The sequence below is a fragment of the Vanacampus margaritifer genome, chromosome 2, assembly GCF_051991255.1.
Source record: "Vanacampus margaritifer isolate UIUO_Vmar chromosome 2, RoL_Vmar_1.0, whole genome shotgun sequence".
NCBI lineage: Eukaryota > Metazoa > Chordata > Actinopteri > Syngnathiformes > Syngnathidae > Vanacampus > Vanacampus margaritifer.
In genome coordinates, this window is record NC_135433.1 from 40,773,085 (window position 1) to 40,790,867 (window position 17,783).

The 17,783-nt window shown below is 38.1% G+C and overlaps 1 protein-coding gene across 1 annotated transcript; it reads right to left on the reverse strand.

The window, feature by feature from the left end:
• Positions 1-315: 315 nt before the first annotated feature.
• On the reverse strand, positions 316-12,029 carry LOC144042662 (uncharacterized). Its single transcript, XM_077555532.1, has 13 exons — positions 11,963-12,029; positions 10,610-10,712; positions 9,705-9,914; positions 8,864-8,962; positions 7,088-7,238; positions 5,834-6,129; positions 4,848-4,958; positions 4,410-4,560; positions 4,035-4,339; positions 3,837-3,944; positions 2,656-2,797; positions 2,459-2,575; positions 316-769 (listed from the first exon to the last, which is right to left on the reverse strand). The coding sequence occupies exons 2-13, from the start codon at positions 10,709-10,711 to the stop codon at positions 717-719; spliced, it is 1,845 nt and encodes a 614-aa protein (XP_077411658.1). The 5' UTR covers position 10,712; positions 11,963-12,029; the 3' UTR covers positions 316-716.
• Between the last annotated feature and the right edge of the window lie 5,754 nt (positions 12,030-17,783).

A 17,783-nucleotide genomic window follows, 5' to 3' on the forward strand; every position in this document is an offset into this window, starting at 1 on the left:
ATTGTTAAACGAAATCTTTACCAGTCTCTTTTTGAAGAACTCATGGAAATGGATCAAATGAGCCAAAAATGGCTGCTTCAAACCCCCCAAAAAAAGCAGACTTGTGTTTAATTTAGCTTCTTGAAACTTTTTTTTTATGGCTATGGAACTATGGAAAAAGGAAACCAGGCTAGGATTTTAAGCGGTTCACTGCTAAATAAGTCTTAAGAATAAAAACAGAATTTCTTCTGAAGGGAAAAAGTTCCCGTTCTTTGTTGACTGTTTTGCAGAGGACATTTTGGATTTTGTATGTGTCACAATCACATCTGAACAATCTTCAAGTTTACTCATAGCTTCAACTTTATTCATGCTGTTTAGCCATCCATAAATACTTTACATCGCTGGCAGATAACAAATGAACACGGATAACAAATAATTGTGATGAGGGCTGGGTTTCTAACTCAAACAGTTCAAACTCGTCAGACTAGACACGACTAAGAGAGTCTAATGAGCTGTTTTCATGAAAGCTGCACCCGTCATACGAGACGTCGCAGCTCAACGCAAATCCCACTAATGGCTTTTTACACTGCTAAGTAGTCAAAAGGAATACATGCAAACAGACAAAAACAAACAAAAAATGTGTCAGAACACACGATGTGTTTTTACAGGCGTGCAGCGAGCACTGTAACTATCGTCAGCGAAACGGTTGGCGGTACTCGTCTTGTTTCTGACTCTTCTTAGCCTCGGAACGCAGCCAGCAGTGTGACGAGGCTCAGCAGGATCAGCATGGCTGGGAGGGGAAGAGAATTGACACATTTTTGAGTAACTTTCCACCATGTCTTGAACCTGACAATTGACAAATGCATTTCTTTTTGCCGCCAAGACTCTTGCCTTAACTTGACTTTTTGGGGTAAGTTTACTAAGCCTGATGGGAGGGTTGTCCCAAATGTTCAGGCAAGGAACTTTTGGAGGACCAATTCTTAATTGGTCCTCCAAAAGTTCAGACTGCAAGAACCCTTGTCTAATGTTTGTGGGTAGTGCTCCTCTCGAGAAAGGTTCAGAAACCTAACTAACCCTTGGAACTTTTGGAGGAGCAATTTGGTATTCTGACTGCGAGAACTTTTGTTAAGTTGTGAGGTGTGCTTTCAACACTCGGCAGATGCAGTGGCCAACTTCCCAAAAAAAAGCTTAACAAAGCATTGATGAATACATCATTATTGTCCGTGCTTGTATTTTGACGTTGGCGGTGTGTCACCCTCTTAAAATAATTGACAAAGTCATTTTTGCCTAAATCATCTCCTCATGATGCAAATGGTTCAATTTTTTGTGTATCTTGAAAAATCTGGGGGGAAAAAAACCATAGACGATTATTTTAAGGAGGCGTCGATTTGATATCTCTGTAGTTGCATTGATTCCAAACGATGCGGCCTAATCCTTTCAGGAACAACGCAAGACGCATTTGCATACACTCAAAAATCAGTTGGGTAAAAAATACCCCAAAATTGGTGTCGAAAAGGGACCAACCCAACTTTTTGGGTCATTCACTTAACCCAAAAAGTTGGGTCGAATGAATAACTCGCAAAACAATCCCCCTAAAATGGTAACATTGTGTGTTATTAATTTAATTGGACCCTTTTTGGGTTAAATAATCGCAAAAGCGGGGTTGGTTCATTTTTTAACCAATTCAATTGGGTTATTAAATTAACCCCAAAATTTGGGTCTAATGAATAACCAACACTCTAAAAACATTTGGGTCAAAAGTAACCCAATCATGGATCAAAAATGAACCGATCCACTTTATGGGTCAATTTGACCCAACTTTGAGTCAACAAATGGTTCATTCAGTGTAAAACAACTCATAAATATTGGTTAGATCCTTTACTTAGGTTAAAAAAAAGGGTAATTTTGTATAAAACAATGTAGGGTAAAAACTGGGTAATTTTTTTTTACCAATCCTCTACTTGGGTCAATTTGAACCAACTTTGAGTCAAGAAATGGTTCTTTCAGTGTAAAACTGAAATATTGTCCAGATCCTTTACTTAGGTCAAAAAAATTGGGTCATTTTGTATAAACCGCCCCCCAGAAAGTTGGGTCAAATTGACCCAAGTAGAGGATTGGTCAGTTTTTTACCCATAGTTGGGTTATTTTTAACCCAACTGTTTTTACAATGCATACATAACTAACAAAGCAACCTAACAAATTGACATGAGCACATTTAAATGACTCAAAAAGTTTGGGTCAGTTAATTTTTTACTCAATTCAATTGGGTTATTCAATTAACCCAAAAAGTTGGTTCGAATGAATAACCCACAAACAACCCAAAAGATTGGGTTGTTTTGTGGGTTACTAATTTAATAAGACCCTTTCTGCATTAAATAACTACAAAATTTGGATGGGGGCATTTTTGACCCGATTAACCCCCCACCTCCCAGCCCAAACCCCCAGCCCAAGAGCTATTTAAAATAAAATTTTGGCTTACCGCCACTGCTCCTTTCAGCCCGGGCGCCATTATCAACGGCGCTTTCGGTGATCTGACCAGTGGCTGAGGTAAGGTTCAACCGATCCTCCACAAGGACAATCAAAGGGTTGAGACCACCTGTAGAGTGATGGCAAAGAGAGGTGAAACCCTCCAAAACACCTCCATGCTTACTTTTGGTTGAGCGTTTTTGGACTTACTTTGAGTCAACGTTCCGTTTGCTAGGAAGACCTGTGCGATGGTCCCGTTGGTCTCCCTGAGTTCCGCTGAGTTTAAATTAGGGATGGTAAACTGGCAATCGATGGACCTGTTTTCCACCTCGATGATGGCATTGTCAACGTCCTGTGGAGAGAAGGTCGTGTTGGGAAGGTTGTTGAGTACATGCCTTAGACAACGTATTGTTTTTTTTTTTATAGCAGTGAGCAGTAAACAACCTGGCTTTATTTCTGGGGTAAGTTTCTGACCTTGTGAGTGGGTGCTCTACTTGAAAAGTTCAGGATCCTTACACTTAGCACTTTTGGAGGACCGATTTAATTTCTGGGCTGTTGAAACTGTCGTCTGATTTTAGTTCTGTTTTAGAAATGCTATGCTGGGCCCTTTTAGAGCACCAATTCAGTGTTCGGACCACAGTAACGAAGTTACTAATCCTGTTGGGTACTAATACTCTTAAGTGGTTTAGAAGCTGTACCTTGTGGACTTTTGGAGGACTAATTTATTTAGTAATTGACCAACCCAGCTAGTGGGTTAATCATCTCCAGGTTCAAGAAGCTTGCCCTTGAAACTTTTACCTAGTTGTCTTGTAAGTCAGTCTCAGAGGTTCGCCAGAGGTCAAGACACACACCCGACTCATATGATTGGTGATGATCCGCCCTGTGTGGCCAACATTGGCTGAAGACGACCACGCTACATTGCTTGGCCTAATTGTTCTGCGGGGAAATTTGGTGCACTCAGTCGACTCTCGTGATCATGGTACATCGTGTGATGTCTTTGTTGTAACCCCTTCGTACTAACTATGTTGAGCAAAAAAAGATTTTGGTCGGATGAATATGTGCGATATGAATTCACATGTATAACGGAATGCATGGTGTTCCACAGGGTTCCAATCTGGGGCCTCTGCGGTTTTCATTGTGTCTGCTGCTGCCCCTGGGTCCCATCTTATGAAAGCAGCGGTGGTTGTTTTAACGGCTACTTTCCCTGTTCATTTTGCTCACCAGTAAACTCTATCTATATCTTGAATATATTTGACTTTATTTTCAAGGTTAAGAACCACTGCTCTGGGACCTTTAATTTACTGGTTCTGCTCATATTTGAGAGGGGGAAAATGCCCAAGTGTAGCTTTATGAGGAGATAGCAATGGGCAAGTGCCAAGTGGAAACCTCACCCTGTTAACTGAAGTAAAAGTGCCATCCATGTTGTTTCTGGTAAAAATTCGGAGGAATAATTGGCCAGTCTCAGTGTCGTTTCCACAGGCGAAAACTGTGCTTGTGCCCTGTGAATAAAATGGAGAGAAAAATCCTGGCGTCAGTTTTCTACCACCTCCCTCTGGTTCTACACCATCTGATCAGACAGTTTGCCTCACCTCCGTTAAATTCTGACTCTGAGACAGTCCGAGTGCAAAGTAACCCATGGAATATCCGCTTAGTCTGACGGTCAAGTTGAAAGCGTTGTTACTGGACACGGAGAAATTGCTTGATACGAACTGACACATGAGGTCCATCACGGGGTCGCAGGCGACTGGCGTCTCCAGACACAGATTGGTGGTGCCGCAGCCTTCCCGAGTGATGTTCAAAGGTGACAAAACCACCGGTATGACGATGTTGGCGCCGGCGTCCGAGATGTCCAAGACTGGGGTGCTTTCTCTGAGGTCAAACTCACTAATTTCATCTGGAGGAAGGAAGCAGGGGTGAGGAATGTCTTCATCGTCATGGCCAACAGGTTCGAGTGTCTCACTTACTATCTTGTATGGATGCTCCAGTTCCCAACACCACGCTGTTGCTGGTTCCTGTGATATCCTGTCTGCTCATGGAAGTGGAATTTATGCCGACGATGGTGAAGGTACATTGGATGGACGTCCCATTGACGGCGTAACGGAGATCGGCCACTTGCTGTGAAGACAGAGAAACAGCAGACATGGTGTACATTTAGACAAAATGGCGTGTAATTAAGAGAAAATGTGGATCAAGGAGCTGTTGACACCAGAGACTTGAGTCACCACAGTCATGTGACTTGACTTGAGTCAGACTTAAGTTGGCAATTTTAGGACTTTTAACGACTTGATTTAAAAAATGTATATTTAGTAAGGACTCAACTTGCTCGATTTTCAACTTGGGACCTGCTCGCACCCCAGCATCTGATAGATAGCATTTATGTGGAATTAAATTGGAAGCCTCACCCTGTCCACTAAAGTGAATGCATTGTTGGTGTTGTTTTGGTCCACTGTGAGGAATACAAACGAGTTGTCGTCGCTGCTGTTTCTGCCGCAGATGTAAAGATTGGTGACACCCTGAGGAGACACAAATAGAAAGATGGATGAAATTCTACTCATGACTGAAAGCACACACACAAATCCCAGAGTTGTGCAACCCTAGATGGGCTTGGAGATTTCTATCGGGCGAAGACATTTTCCCTTTAGTCTTGATGTAAAGTTCACAGTTTCAAAATAAAAATCTTTTGAATTAAGAAAAAAAAAGTCACCACAACTTAGAGATTTATGTTTTGGGAAACAAGAGTTTCCTGGACAGTTCACAATAAATAAATGTAAAAAAAACAAAAAAAAAACACATGGTTTTGCATGTAAGTAAACTCCTTTGTTCATTTGAAGCTACGCAATCCATCATATTTCGTAATGTGACCAGTTTCCTGTTGGGTGGGAACAAAACCTTCCAGGTAATTCCCGGAAATTTAGCTGAATAATCATTTAAAGTTCACAATTAAATAAATAAAAAAAATCCCACATTTTTGCTTCTAGATAGGCTCCGTTGTATTTCGGAGAAAACCACCGATATGCACTACATACAATTTTGAGATTTCTCTTGGGCGGAAACAAAATATTCCTGGCAATTCCCATGAATACCCCTGAAGTATTTTTAAAAAAAATTGAGAATTTCAATTGGGCAACAACACAATTTTCCTGGTTATTTACATACATTTCCCTAATAACGGATAGTTCACAATTGTTCTTTCAACTGGGCAGATTTCTGCAACACTAGGTGGTCTTTTTTTTTTGTATTTTGTATAAATAAAATAGTCAGATTTCTATTGGACACCAAAATCCTTGTAATTCCCGTAGATAAATCTTAAATAATTTTTGGGAAAAAATCACCAAATCTCATCATCGTATTTGATTCCGAACAGTCGGCAATCCCGGTTGTATCTCACCTCTGACAGAGTTGGTGTGAGTCCCATGGCGACGTATCCGGCGGACTGTCCGGCGAGCTCCACCAAGATGTTGAAGGTTTCCATCGTGGCATCGATGGTGTCCAACGACGTGAACAAACACGCGGGGTCGTTCTGAGGGTTGCAGTCGGCCGGTGTCTCAACGCACAATTTGTTGTTTCCGCAGCCGTCCCGATTAATGTTCAGAGTAAGGGTGGGTTCGATGACGTTGCCATTAGCGTTGGTGAGGTTGACTGGTTGTGCGGTGAACAGAAGACTCATGAAATTCTGGGTCCGTCCTGAAGAAGTCAGAACAACGAGTGCTTTAGAACATTTCCATGCATCCACTTCCAGACATGAATCCCTTCACGTATGTACTGTAAAAAGCTTTCACTCTTGCACTCACACTCGGATTCACAGAATCTGGAGATTTCTATTGGGTGGCAATAGCAAATTCTTGGTAATTGCCGTAACTTCACTTCACGATTGTGTAATGTTCACAATTTGGAAAATTGTCCAAATTTGGAGACCTTTTTTTTGTGTTTCAAATATACAACTCGTAAAATTTGGTGATGCATGATTTCTATTGGGACGTGCAGATACATTCTGGGTTATCACAAACTCCCTTCAGTGATGATGCAACATTCTCAATTTCGAAAAATTCACAGAATTTGTCAACCATACATGGGGCTGTCTTTTAATTTTATTTTATTTTTTACAAAAAATCACAATATTAAGATCCCTGATTTCTATTAGGCACTGGCATATTTTTTGTAATTCCCATAAATTCCCCTGAATGGTGTCATAAAGTTCTCTGTTTTGGAAACCCATGGAATTTGGCAACCTTAAGATTCGGTTCTTTCCTTCATAAAATGTGTAACATGATTTCCATTAAGTGATCATCATTTTTCCCTTGTACTTCTCAAGTTTCCATAAGTAAAATCCTCCTCAATAATGACGGAATGTCGGAAATCATAAAAATGTTGCTACCATAGAACATGTTTCTTTGATTTTAAGATTACCAAACGTGGAACTAGATGATTTCTATTGGGCGGCATTGATATATTCCCTGTAATTCTCCTACCGTTTTCTTAATAATGATGAAACCTCCCAGGTCCAAACCAAATCAACCGGTCTAAGACCTGCTGCGAGGCGTGGTCCGAGCTCTAGCACGGCATTGTTTATGAACCCGTTTGTCAAACTCCAGGTGTGAAAGCAGCCACTTAAAAAGACCCCAAAACAAGACACGCCACTTACCGGTGGTAGCGTTCACCGTTCCATTTCCCACAATGACAACGGCCGTGGTGCCGTCCAACATCTCGCCCATCATCCTTGTGTTCAGATTTGGAATGATAAATTCACATTGGATGAGGGTCCCGTTCAGTCTGTTGCGGATCTGGCTCGTGTTCTGAGGGCGTGGTAAGGAAAGAAGTTAGGAAGGGTGAGGCTCACATGAGGCGTGATGTGAACGGGGGGGGAACCCAACAACTTCTGTTTGTTATTCATGTGCACAGAACAAACAGCCTTGAGGCCTCCATTGCAAAGTAACTTGGATGAAGTTGCCGGTGTATGATGTCATACATAAAAATCTTTTGCATTTTCACACATGCTGTTAAAAAATTGGACTATATTACAATGACAATAAAACTATTTGAGTTTTGTTTCTTTGACAACTTTGGAAAAAAACATTCCTGTAAAACTACAACTTTATCCTGACAAAGTAGATCTTTAAAAAAAAAAATCTTGGCTATAAAAATTAACCCTATATATGGCATTTGAGGGTACACGAAAAAATAAAAAATATTTTTGTTTACAAGGGCACGCTCAACTGCACGGGGAAAAAAATCATTAGATTAGACCATCCTTGCTTCTTCAATGTTTTGCCCATTGTTAATGGCATATGCATCTTAAACTGCATTTGTTGACAACCATAACAACAAAAATAGCTTCTAATCGCTCATGTTTTTTCTTGATTATAATCAAAATCGTGCAGTTTGGTTTAAGCATGTCAAATAGGACATTATGGAATCAGCTCTATTTTGGCGTGTTTGTTAGAGGTGCAGCAGTTCATCAATTAATCAGCAACTAAACAAATTAATTGCTAAATGTATTGATAATTAGATACCTTGTTTAATTTAAAGATGTACAAATCCTTGAAATAAAAAGATATTGTCCTCCAAGAAACCTGAATGGATTAGCTTTGCCCCCCACCCCAAAATATGCCATTTTAAAACATTTCTTTTTACTTTGAAAACACTTAAAACCATTTGCTACAGTGCATTTCTGTATTGCCAACTGAAATGAAAAAATGTCAAAAAATTTTGAATGAAAAGATTACAATTAAAACTTTTTTTAAACAACTCTTTCAGTGCCATCCTTTGAAAAACAAAAAAAAAAGAAAACCTATTGAGACAGCCAACCAATTTAGAGAATTCTGTCTCATCATACGTGTTAAATATTGTGTTTTATGTACATGCAGAAACTACCAGACGAAAGATTGGACTATCTTTTTTCACCACAAAATTTAAATTTTTTCTTCTTTTTAGTAATCAGTAGAACATGGGTTTGTTTCACCCAAACCACCCATTTTGGACCCCAGAATGCAGAAAACAATTTTTTGGGGTAAAAAGATGTATTCTGTGATAACAGTGACTTTTATGCTAATAATTTTTTCTTTATAGTGACGCCTCAAACATCCCTTTTCTTCTATAAAATACCAGCATCAACAAAAATTTGCTTTTTGGTGGAAAAAGAATGTATTTACAAAAATCTAAATGAAAGCGGTCTAAACTATTTCCCTGCAAACGACTCCCATAAGAATTATTCAGGCCGTTTGGTTTTGACTTTGCTGAGAACATTCTCGATCTGCCGTCACTTTTTTTCTGGAGTTGACACAGGAACAGGTTTTGACTGACTAATTGCATGCGAAGCCGTCACATGAGCTCAACAACAATGTTTGCTCACAAGACATTTTAGGACAGGATGGTTTCGGAATGATGCCAGGCAGGAAAGAAGGAAGAATGGATGGCTTACCCTCTCGTTTGGCATCAGACTACCGTTCGAGCTTCTCAGCAGGGTTTCGAAGAAAAATTCCGTGCCGTTGGTTCCGCAGACAAACAGCTGGGTGGTGTCCTGTGTGATGACAAAGACTGATGAGTTCATTCATGATCACAAAAACGGGATTTAAGACAATCAACCATTCTAAAGATGGTGAAAAGTTTGTCATTTTGAAAATATGTGGAATCTGCCAACACTACGCTGGCTTTTTTGTTGCCAATAAGACTACACAAGTCCCAAATGTTTCAATCAGAGATTTCTATTGTGTTATTCCCATAAATTCCTTGTCATCATGATATTCATTTCACTATTAAACAAAATTCCTGACATTTTTGGACCTCCCGGTGGTGGGGGTGTTGGGTTAACAAACAAAAAAAAAAGTTTGCAAAATGATTAGATGACTAATTTCTATTGAGCGGTACAATATTCTCCTCATGATGATGGAAAGTTACAAATGTGAAATCCAAAGACACAATTTGGCTACCCTCTGTGGGCGTCTTTGTATTTTGGATTCACGGAATGCAGTGATTTCTAATTGACTCATACATTTCCTTTAATGATGACGCAAACATCATCCTGTAATTTGGCAACATTAGGCAAACTTCATTGTATTTCAGATTCATTTCTATTGCGCGCTACCAATATACTCTTGTTAATTTCCTTTAGTTGCCGTCAATGTTGTTAGAAGGTCAAGTAGTTATTGACATCTCAAGGCGAACGGAAATTTGGAGTTACGTGATTTCTACTGGGCACCATCAAAATATTCTTGCCAATTTCTTTTGGCTGGCTCTCTGATATGGTTTCATGTTCCTCTCACCGTAACGAAATTCTGCGTGAGTCCAAAGGCAATTAAATCCGAGGAGTTTCCGCTGAGCCTGACGGTCAGGTTGAAGCTGTCGGAGGACATGGGCGCGTCCGCGTTCAAGGACACAAACAAACATCCGGTGTTGTTGTTCGCAGGGTCGCAGTCGTTTGGCAACTCCAGACACAGATTGGTTACGCCGCAGCCTTCTCGGGTGACGTTTGCCTGAGAAGACCATGCAAAGATTTGCCTTTAATTATTTGCTGAAAGGAAGTCGGACAGTTTTGCAAAACAAAAAAACAGGAAGTGCCAAAGATGATTTGGAGTCTTGGACTTTGTTGCTCTGAAAACATCACGTATGTAGTCTTTAGTGAGTCTAACTAGCGTGGTTTTGTAAACGTCAATGGAAATTTAGTCTTCAGTGAACACGCGTTTTTAGTAGCATCAAAGACGTTCAAGTCTAATCAATCTCAGCTATGTTTTGTAAGCATCAAAGACCATCTTCAACAAAGCGAGAACTTCTCCGTTTAGGTGAGCATCAAAGACCATTTGAGTCATCAGATTTCCATCTGTATTTTTGGTAACGTCAAAGACAAGTCTTGAACGGACCTCACACAGGTGTTTTTGGAAACATTAAAAAACATTTATCATCAAAGACAATCTTTAGTGAAGCCAATTTGTGTATCAAACACAATTAAGCCTTCAATTGAGCCATTTTGCGTTTTTTGGTGGTATCAAGCCAAACCAAAAAAACTCCTTTTGGAGGCCTTATGGAAAATTTGTCTTCCACGTTACTTGTTACGTGTTGTTGGTAAAAATCCGAGAAAAATCTTCAGTGACCCTCAATATACGTTGTTGTTGTTGTTGTTTTTTGTAAACATGAAAGTCAGTTTTGAGTCAATGAGAAGAAGGGAGCAAACCATCACGGTGTTGTCGAAAGTCAAATGTTGTGTTCCTCGCACGGCCGGAAGTGCCGCCAAAACAGCCAACATGGCCACCACCAGGATGAGCCCTCGATCCATTCTAAAATGACAAATGAGAAAAAGGACGCAATTACTCACTTCAAATATATATTTCCAGCATGTCAATATTTGCTTTAAAAAAACAACAACTAAATGATTAATACAGTACATGAATAATATTTATCTCAGAAATTTATAACCTAGTCGAAAATTTACATTCAAAGAGGAGTAGGGTTCTATTTTGTCGCATTTCGGACAAAAGTAAAATTCATAAAATGTAATGTGGTTTCTGTTACGAGAAAATATTTCTGGTGATTCGCATGCGCTCCCCTTAATCATGTTGTTAAATTCCCAATAAAGTCAAATAAAACCTAGATGTTTACATACAGAGGGCTTCTGTGTATTTTAGATTAATACATTTTAGAGATTTCTTTTGGGCAGCGCCAAATATATTCCTAGTGATTCTCGTAAATTTCCCTTAATTATGATGTCTAGTTTACAACTTAAAAAAAAATTCTCCCAAATTTAGCAACCACTGGCAGACTGTGATAGTATTTCAGATTCACAAAATGTGACCATTTCTATTAGTCGGTGACAATATATTCCTCGTGATTCCTCTTAGATGTAAAGTTCATAGTTTTAAAAAAATATATTGAATTTTGCAACTTGAGGCATATTAGCTAGGGTTCACATTTCATAAAATTTCAAAATGTTATTTCTATTAGGCGATGACAAACTATCTCTGGTAATTCTTTTAAAACTAATTAATGAAGATGTAAAGTTCACAATTTTAAACAAACTCAGAATTTTGCAACTCTTGTCAGGTTTCTTTGTATTTCAAAGTCACAAAATTTTGAGATTTCCTTTGGGCAGTGGCAGTATGTTCTTGAAGATTTTTCTTAATCATGATCTAAAGTTCACAATCTGAAACAATAAAATTAAAAATAAACCACCAACTTTTAGCAACCCGAGGAGGACTTCTTTGTATTTTGGATAAAAATACACAATTTATAAATTTCGTAAATATTATTTCTTTTGGATTGCCACAATATCTTTCTTGTCATTCGCATAAAATACCTTTAACCATGTTTAGAGTTGAAATTTTATAAATTCCCAGAATTGTACGCACTTTAGACCAACTCTGTTTGTATTTCAAATAAAAGTAAGCAATTCATACAATTTTAACTTACTTAGTTTTGTACGTCTGCAGTCAAAATGTATTTCCAGAATGTGAGTATTTGTTTAAAAAAAACAAAATTTCCCTACTTAAAAAACACAATGTGGTCTAAAAGTCCATTTGGAGAGTCTTACCTGAGTTTTTGAAGTTTTAAATAAAGTGGCCTTAGATGCGTCCTTTTTCCTTTTCCTCGGAGTGAGCGAATACGTTTGGAAAGCAGGTGCACTCCTTAAATATGCTCACACACCACCCATGATGCTGCGCTAAGGCGTGGCGGCTGGAAGGAACACGCCTGCCTGCAAGGTGCTTTTTCATTTCCTCATCATGCAAAAATGCAAAAGAGCCCTTGTGAAATGACATAGGATTTTTGGGGGAGGGTGGGGGGTTTCCCCCCCATGCAGTCACGCTTACTTTTCAAGTGTTCATGTGTGCATGCAGCAATATGAAGAAAGTATCAAAAACACTCACAAATTGACTTCACAGTTGAGGGAAGCAGGATTAACTCATTAGTATCCATAGGTGATTTCTCTACTTAGTCATATAATTACCATTATCCTATCCAGCTTTTTAAAAAATACTATCATTAGATAATTATCGCTTGTAAAACTAAACCTCAATTACATCAAAGTAGGTGAAGTGTTAGGAACGTATGTATGGTGGCACCTGAGTGAAAATGAAAACAATCCTTAACCCTAAACTAAATCTTCAAATGAATCCCCAACTCAATTTTATATCACGAATCAACTGTTTTGGCGGTTTGGTTGTGGTATTTGCAAGCTGAGTCCTTAGGCACTGTGACGTCATTTTTAGTCAACAGCAGGTGGCAGTATAAGGCAAAATGGCCGCCCCCTGAGATGGAAAAAAACATTTAATGCACTGAGAGAGAGAGCAAGGGCAACAGATGAGACAAAAATATATTCTATATTACTGTATAAATGTATATCCTATCTACAGTATGTACTGTATTACAATAATGTACAGTAAACAAATTATGTTATTATTATTATTATTATTATTTTATTTTTACAAACTAACAAACTTAACTTTTAATCTCAAAATATACTTAAATAATCATGCCCAAAGATGCACATTATAAAATAAATCTACAGCCATCGCTTTTTGTAGGCGTAAAAATCAGCATTGAAGATTTAACATTAAATAATCATCAGCAAAAACTAGGCAGAGCTTGAAATAGGCCTACTTCCTGTTTTCTCTCTTCTTCTTCTTTCAAATTTACACAGTGGCCAGCCGTGGAATTACACCCCAAATAAAGAGTGGCATAACAAAATATAATATAATAGTGGGACCACGATACTTTACTGTAGATGAATCCAAATTGAACTTAAGAGAATTGAACATAATTTCGAAACAACGAAAAAGTTAAAAGAATGCAAATAAATGAGACGCTAAAGCAATTGCTGGATGTTAAGCTGTGTTAAAAGCCAAGGAAGAAAAATGGGTTTTGGAAATGAATAGTGAGGATGTGTGTGGAGGAGCAGTCCTCATGTATGTACTTCTTTACACATGTATACTTCTGTGAAGACTTTTGAGAAGTCTTCTACTTATTGCTGCACTTCTTATTTAATTTTAATTTTACCTCTTTCTATTCTGTTGTTTTTTTCTTTACTGTAAACTGCAGCTGGACGGAGTCCAGGAAAAAGTTCCCCACGGGGAAAATAAAAGTATAACGTATCGTATCGGATCGTATGCTTGTTTGACGTGCATCTGGACGCTGTGCCGTCGTTTGAGACCAACAATAGAAAAGGCTCTATCCCCTCTAAGATCCAGCTTAAACTTTGAACCCTCTAGCAGAAGCTGGTCAGCTGACCTGAGGCACCCAGCAGGCGTGGAGAAATGGAGCCGTTCAGTGAGGTAAGTCGGGGTGAGACCATTAGATAGAATCTTACAATGAACTCAGCAAGAAGTTATGTGCTCCCTCTTCCGTGCTCCAGGCAAATGAGAGCATTTTTGAGGTGATGTTTGAGGGGCGGCTGGCTGACTCCAAAATAAAGGGAATTACAGAAATCCATCTGAGATGCTTTCAAATGGTTAGTTTAAATCATGTCCAATACTTCAGAGCAGCTAGAAGTTTTTAGGGCAACAGACTATCTTCGGTACCTTAAGTTGAGGTAACCCTAAGTGACGTGATCATAATGATTTCCTGGCTAAGACGTGGGATCTTGCTATTACCGGCAAAGCGGAAGCAACAACTGTCACGAGTTACTGACTTTTTGTGGCATTGATGTTACCAGTATATTGTAGTTTACACCATCAATGCAGTTGATGTTGCCAAGCGAAACATACCAGCTGTCAATCAGCAAATGGCATACCAAAAGCTTAAATGGCAGGGTTGGGTGACTCACACGTAAAAAAGAACTCAACAATGCCAACTCTTGTGTGGCCAAGTCATCTCATCTTACGTCAACCGAAAAGGAAGTTGATGAGCGAGTAGCGTCGGTCGGACGCGTTATTTACAAAATGCTTGTTTTGATCATGTCTTCCAAACTCTAAACTAATTCTTGTATCATGTGTCACAAATTGAGCCATGGAATAAAATGTGAGCTAAGCCGGCAAAAATCAAAACAGGTCAGATCAGCTGACGGTGAGAGGCGGGAGACCCTGGACTCAGGGCCTGTCAATCATAGAACTGGCATAGAGAAGACAAGCTTGCACACTCACAAGTACAGCAAGAGCAATTTGCCTTCAAGTGTGCGCGTTTTTGATCATCAGACAAGTTTTTGCTCTCAATGAACCTAAGCACACACCCCTGAGCCAAATTATCAGGATTGTCTTCTGGCTTCTGTAGAGCTTGCTGATGAGCTGATCCTTTGAATCAGGTGTGTTGGAGGAGGAAAACATCTAAATCAAGCAGGAGAATGGCCCACCGTGTGGACACCTCTGATTTAGAGATTCGAACGTACATTTTTACAAACATCAAAGACACACGGCCATTATCTAAAAATCAAAGATAATTTATTTTTCAGTGATCAAAGACAGTTCCGTCTTCAATAAACCTAGCGTACGTTGTTTACATCGACCAACATGTACAGTCTATAGAGAACCAAACGTACACATTTTGTAAACATCAAAGACTCATTAGTCTTCAATTAACCATGCAAACCTTTTATTTTTTATTAACATGAAAGACAACTTTCTTTCTTTCTTTTTTAAATCACCCGTCTTCAGGGAACCAAATGTATGTGTTGTAATCATCAAAGACAGTTTTCAATGAGCTGAGTATGTTTTTTTTTACATCAAAGACCATGTTCAATCTTGACTGAATATACTGTGCATGTTTTTATAAACATCAAAGGCGATCTGGAGTCAGTGTTGAACCTAACAATTCTCAAACACGCGGCAATTTAGATGATTTCAGGGACCTAAGTCATTTGTCTTTAATTAACCACACAGACTTTTTTTTTATTAACATCAAAGACAACTATATAATTTTTATCACCCATCTTCACTACACCAAATGCATGTGTTGGTAATCATCAAAGACAGTTTTCAATGAGTTGAGTATGTTTTTTTTTACATCAAAGACCATTTGGAGTTAGTGTTGAACCTAACAAGTCTCAAAGACACGGCAATTTAGATGATTTAACAGACCTGACTTGCGTTTCTGTTAAAATCAATGACAATTCAATTTTCAATCCAAATTAAACATCAAAGATGATTTTGAGTCCTCAATGAAAGAACATCAAAGAACGAGATCAGTCCTCAGTTAACCTAAGTTCTGTAAACATAAAAGACAAATTGGATGATGTAATGGACCTAATATATGCATATCTGTAACTATCAAAGACCATTTCGATGTTTTAACGGACCTATCATATGCATGCCTTACCTGGATTATTAAAAGGTACATTTCTGTGGACATCAAAGACAGTTTTTGAGTCTAACGTGTTTTTTTAAACATCAATTTCAATTTAGCGTGTTTAAAGATAAAAAACTTCAGTCTTCAATAAACCTAAAATATGTGTTTTGTTAGCACAAAAGACGTCAGTGAACCTAACGTATGTTTCTGTGAACAACAAAGTCAATTTTCTTTACGGACCCAACGTACGTACGCCTTTGTCAAAAGCAAAAACCAAAAATGTACCCCATGTGATTAAAGATGAGCATGTTGGCCTCCAGTGTGAGTTCAGTATGTGAAACTTAATACAGTACATAGTTTGGGGCAACAAGAAAAACTTGATCCTAACGCACAAAGAGTTATTGTGCAGTAAAGCTCGCTCTGCACGTCACGAGCGTGCGGTGAGCTAAATCAAGTCCGTTAAAGGAATATTTTTGGATGCTGAGCGCAGTTTGCGAGAATTGACAACAACCTGACAGACGGCATTTCAGGAGTTGATTCATGTCAGGCTTTTACAAGGACATGTTAAAAAAAAATATATGTGTAACATGCCTCTGTAACACTCATTGGAAAGAAATGTGCAACTTTTTTGTTTCATTAAAAACAACAACTTTATTTAACAGTTCAAGGCACACAGAGCTTTTGTTAAACAACACACAAATTTAAAAGAAACCTGAAAAAGATTGCAGCACATAAATAAATTAAGTGAAATAAAGGCATATATCCAATTGATTTATATTAGAGGGATCATCATTCATCATAAATGGTGGAAGTTATTGAATCTTACAAATACCTTGAAAATGTGTTTGAACTCAAAGCTGAAATTGAGCTGATTGTCAAACGGAGTCAACAGAGACTTCATTACTTGAATGTCTGTGACACAACCTTGCGCAATTTTTGTTAAATTACACTTTTATTTAAAGCCTTTTAACATTTTCCTTTATCTTTATAAAAGACAAAAACAGCTTAATTAAACTGCATTGTCAAAGTGTGCTCCAAAATGGTTAGAACTCGCCAGAGGGACTCGAGCACAATTTGTTTACAGATAACACAGTAAAAATAATTATGATTTAAAAAGACCGTGTCCTATCAAAAATAATTTTCTCTTACTCTTTTGGGCAGAAATGTGCCCTAAAGTAAAACGTAGACCTAAGTCCTTCATCCCGTCTGCCCTTAACTCATTCACTGCCATTGACGGCTATAGACGTCAACTATTTCTATTAGTTTTCTATTAATTTAGTTTTTTTTTCTACTTTTGTAAACAAGAGTATGAAAAATGTTAACATTGTTAACATTTTTAATTCTTTATTTTATATTTTCACCATTTTGAATTTAGTTATAGATGTGTAGATGCAGGTGTAATAATGTTAAACTCAATATAACTTGACCTTAACCTATCTGTTATCTTGTTTTGTCTAAATTCCCTGTTTTGTCCTGTTTGTGAAAGTTCAATCTAGCATACTGAGATCCTGTTTTGTCTAAATGTGAAAGTTCAAGATCAATCTAGCATACTGAGAGAATGAAATCTGATTTTCGTATTTGATGGGAGGAGAAGAGGCGTTTTTCTGTACAAACTTGTACACTTGATTGTAATAAAAGGGCTGTGTGTGTCTCCTGGGGGGAGACACACACATTTGATATAACACTGCTTAGGTGATATACATTTGTGTGACCAGAGATCTCTGTAATAAATCAACCTTGCAAGGACCCTCTTCACAAGAATCTCATCTTTGATTTATTTGAACACGCACAAGATTACAAAGATAAAGGTAATCTTTCAAAACCTATATATTTTGTATTGTACATTTAGAACAGATATACAATTTGTGATTAATTGTGAGTTAACTAGTGAAGTCATGCGATTAATTATGATTACAAATTTTAATCGCCTGACACCCCAAATTTTTAATAATCTTTAAATCATGTCAGGCGGTTCAATTTTTTTAAAATTGTTATTAATCGCATGACTTCAATAGTTAACTCACAATTAATCACACATTGTATATCTGTATTTCTAAAAAAAAAATCGAGGTTTTCATTCTTTTGTTAACAAAAAGTGTTTTTTTTTAAACTAATAGAAATAGTTCAAATGAATTTTT

Excerpts from the sequence above, each read along its gene's own strand:
- LOC144042662 (XM_077555532.1), bottom strand. The coding sequence starts at position 10,711 with ATGGATCGAGGGCTCATCCTGGTGGTGGCCATGTTGGCTGTTTTGGCG. Across the intron at positions 4,340-4,409 it reads TGGAGCATCCATACAAGATA|ATGAAATTAGTGAGTTTGAC; the intron begins GTAAGTGAGACA and ends TCCTTCCTCCAG. Across the intron at positions 3,945-4,034 it reads AGAGTCAGAATTTAACGGAG|GGCACAAGCACAGTTTTCGC; the intron begins GTGAGGCAAACT and ends TTTTATTCACAG.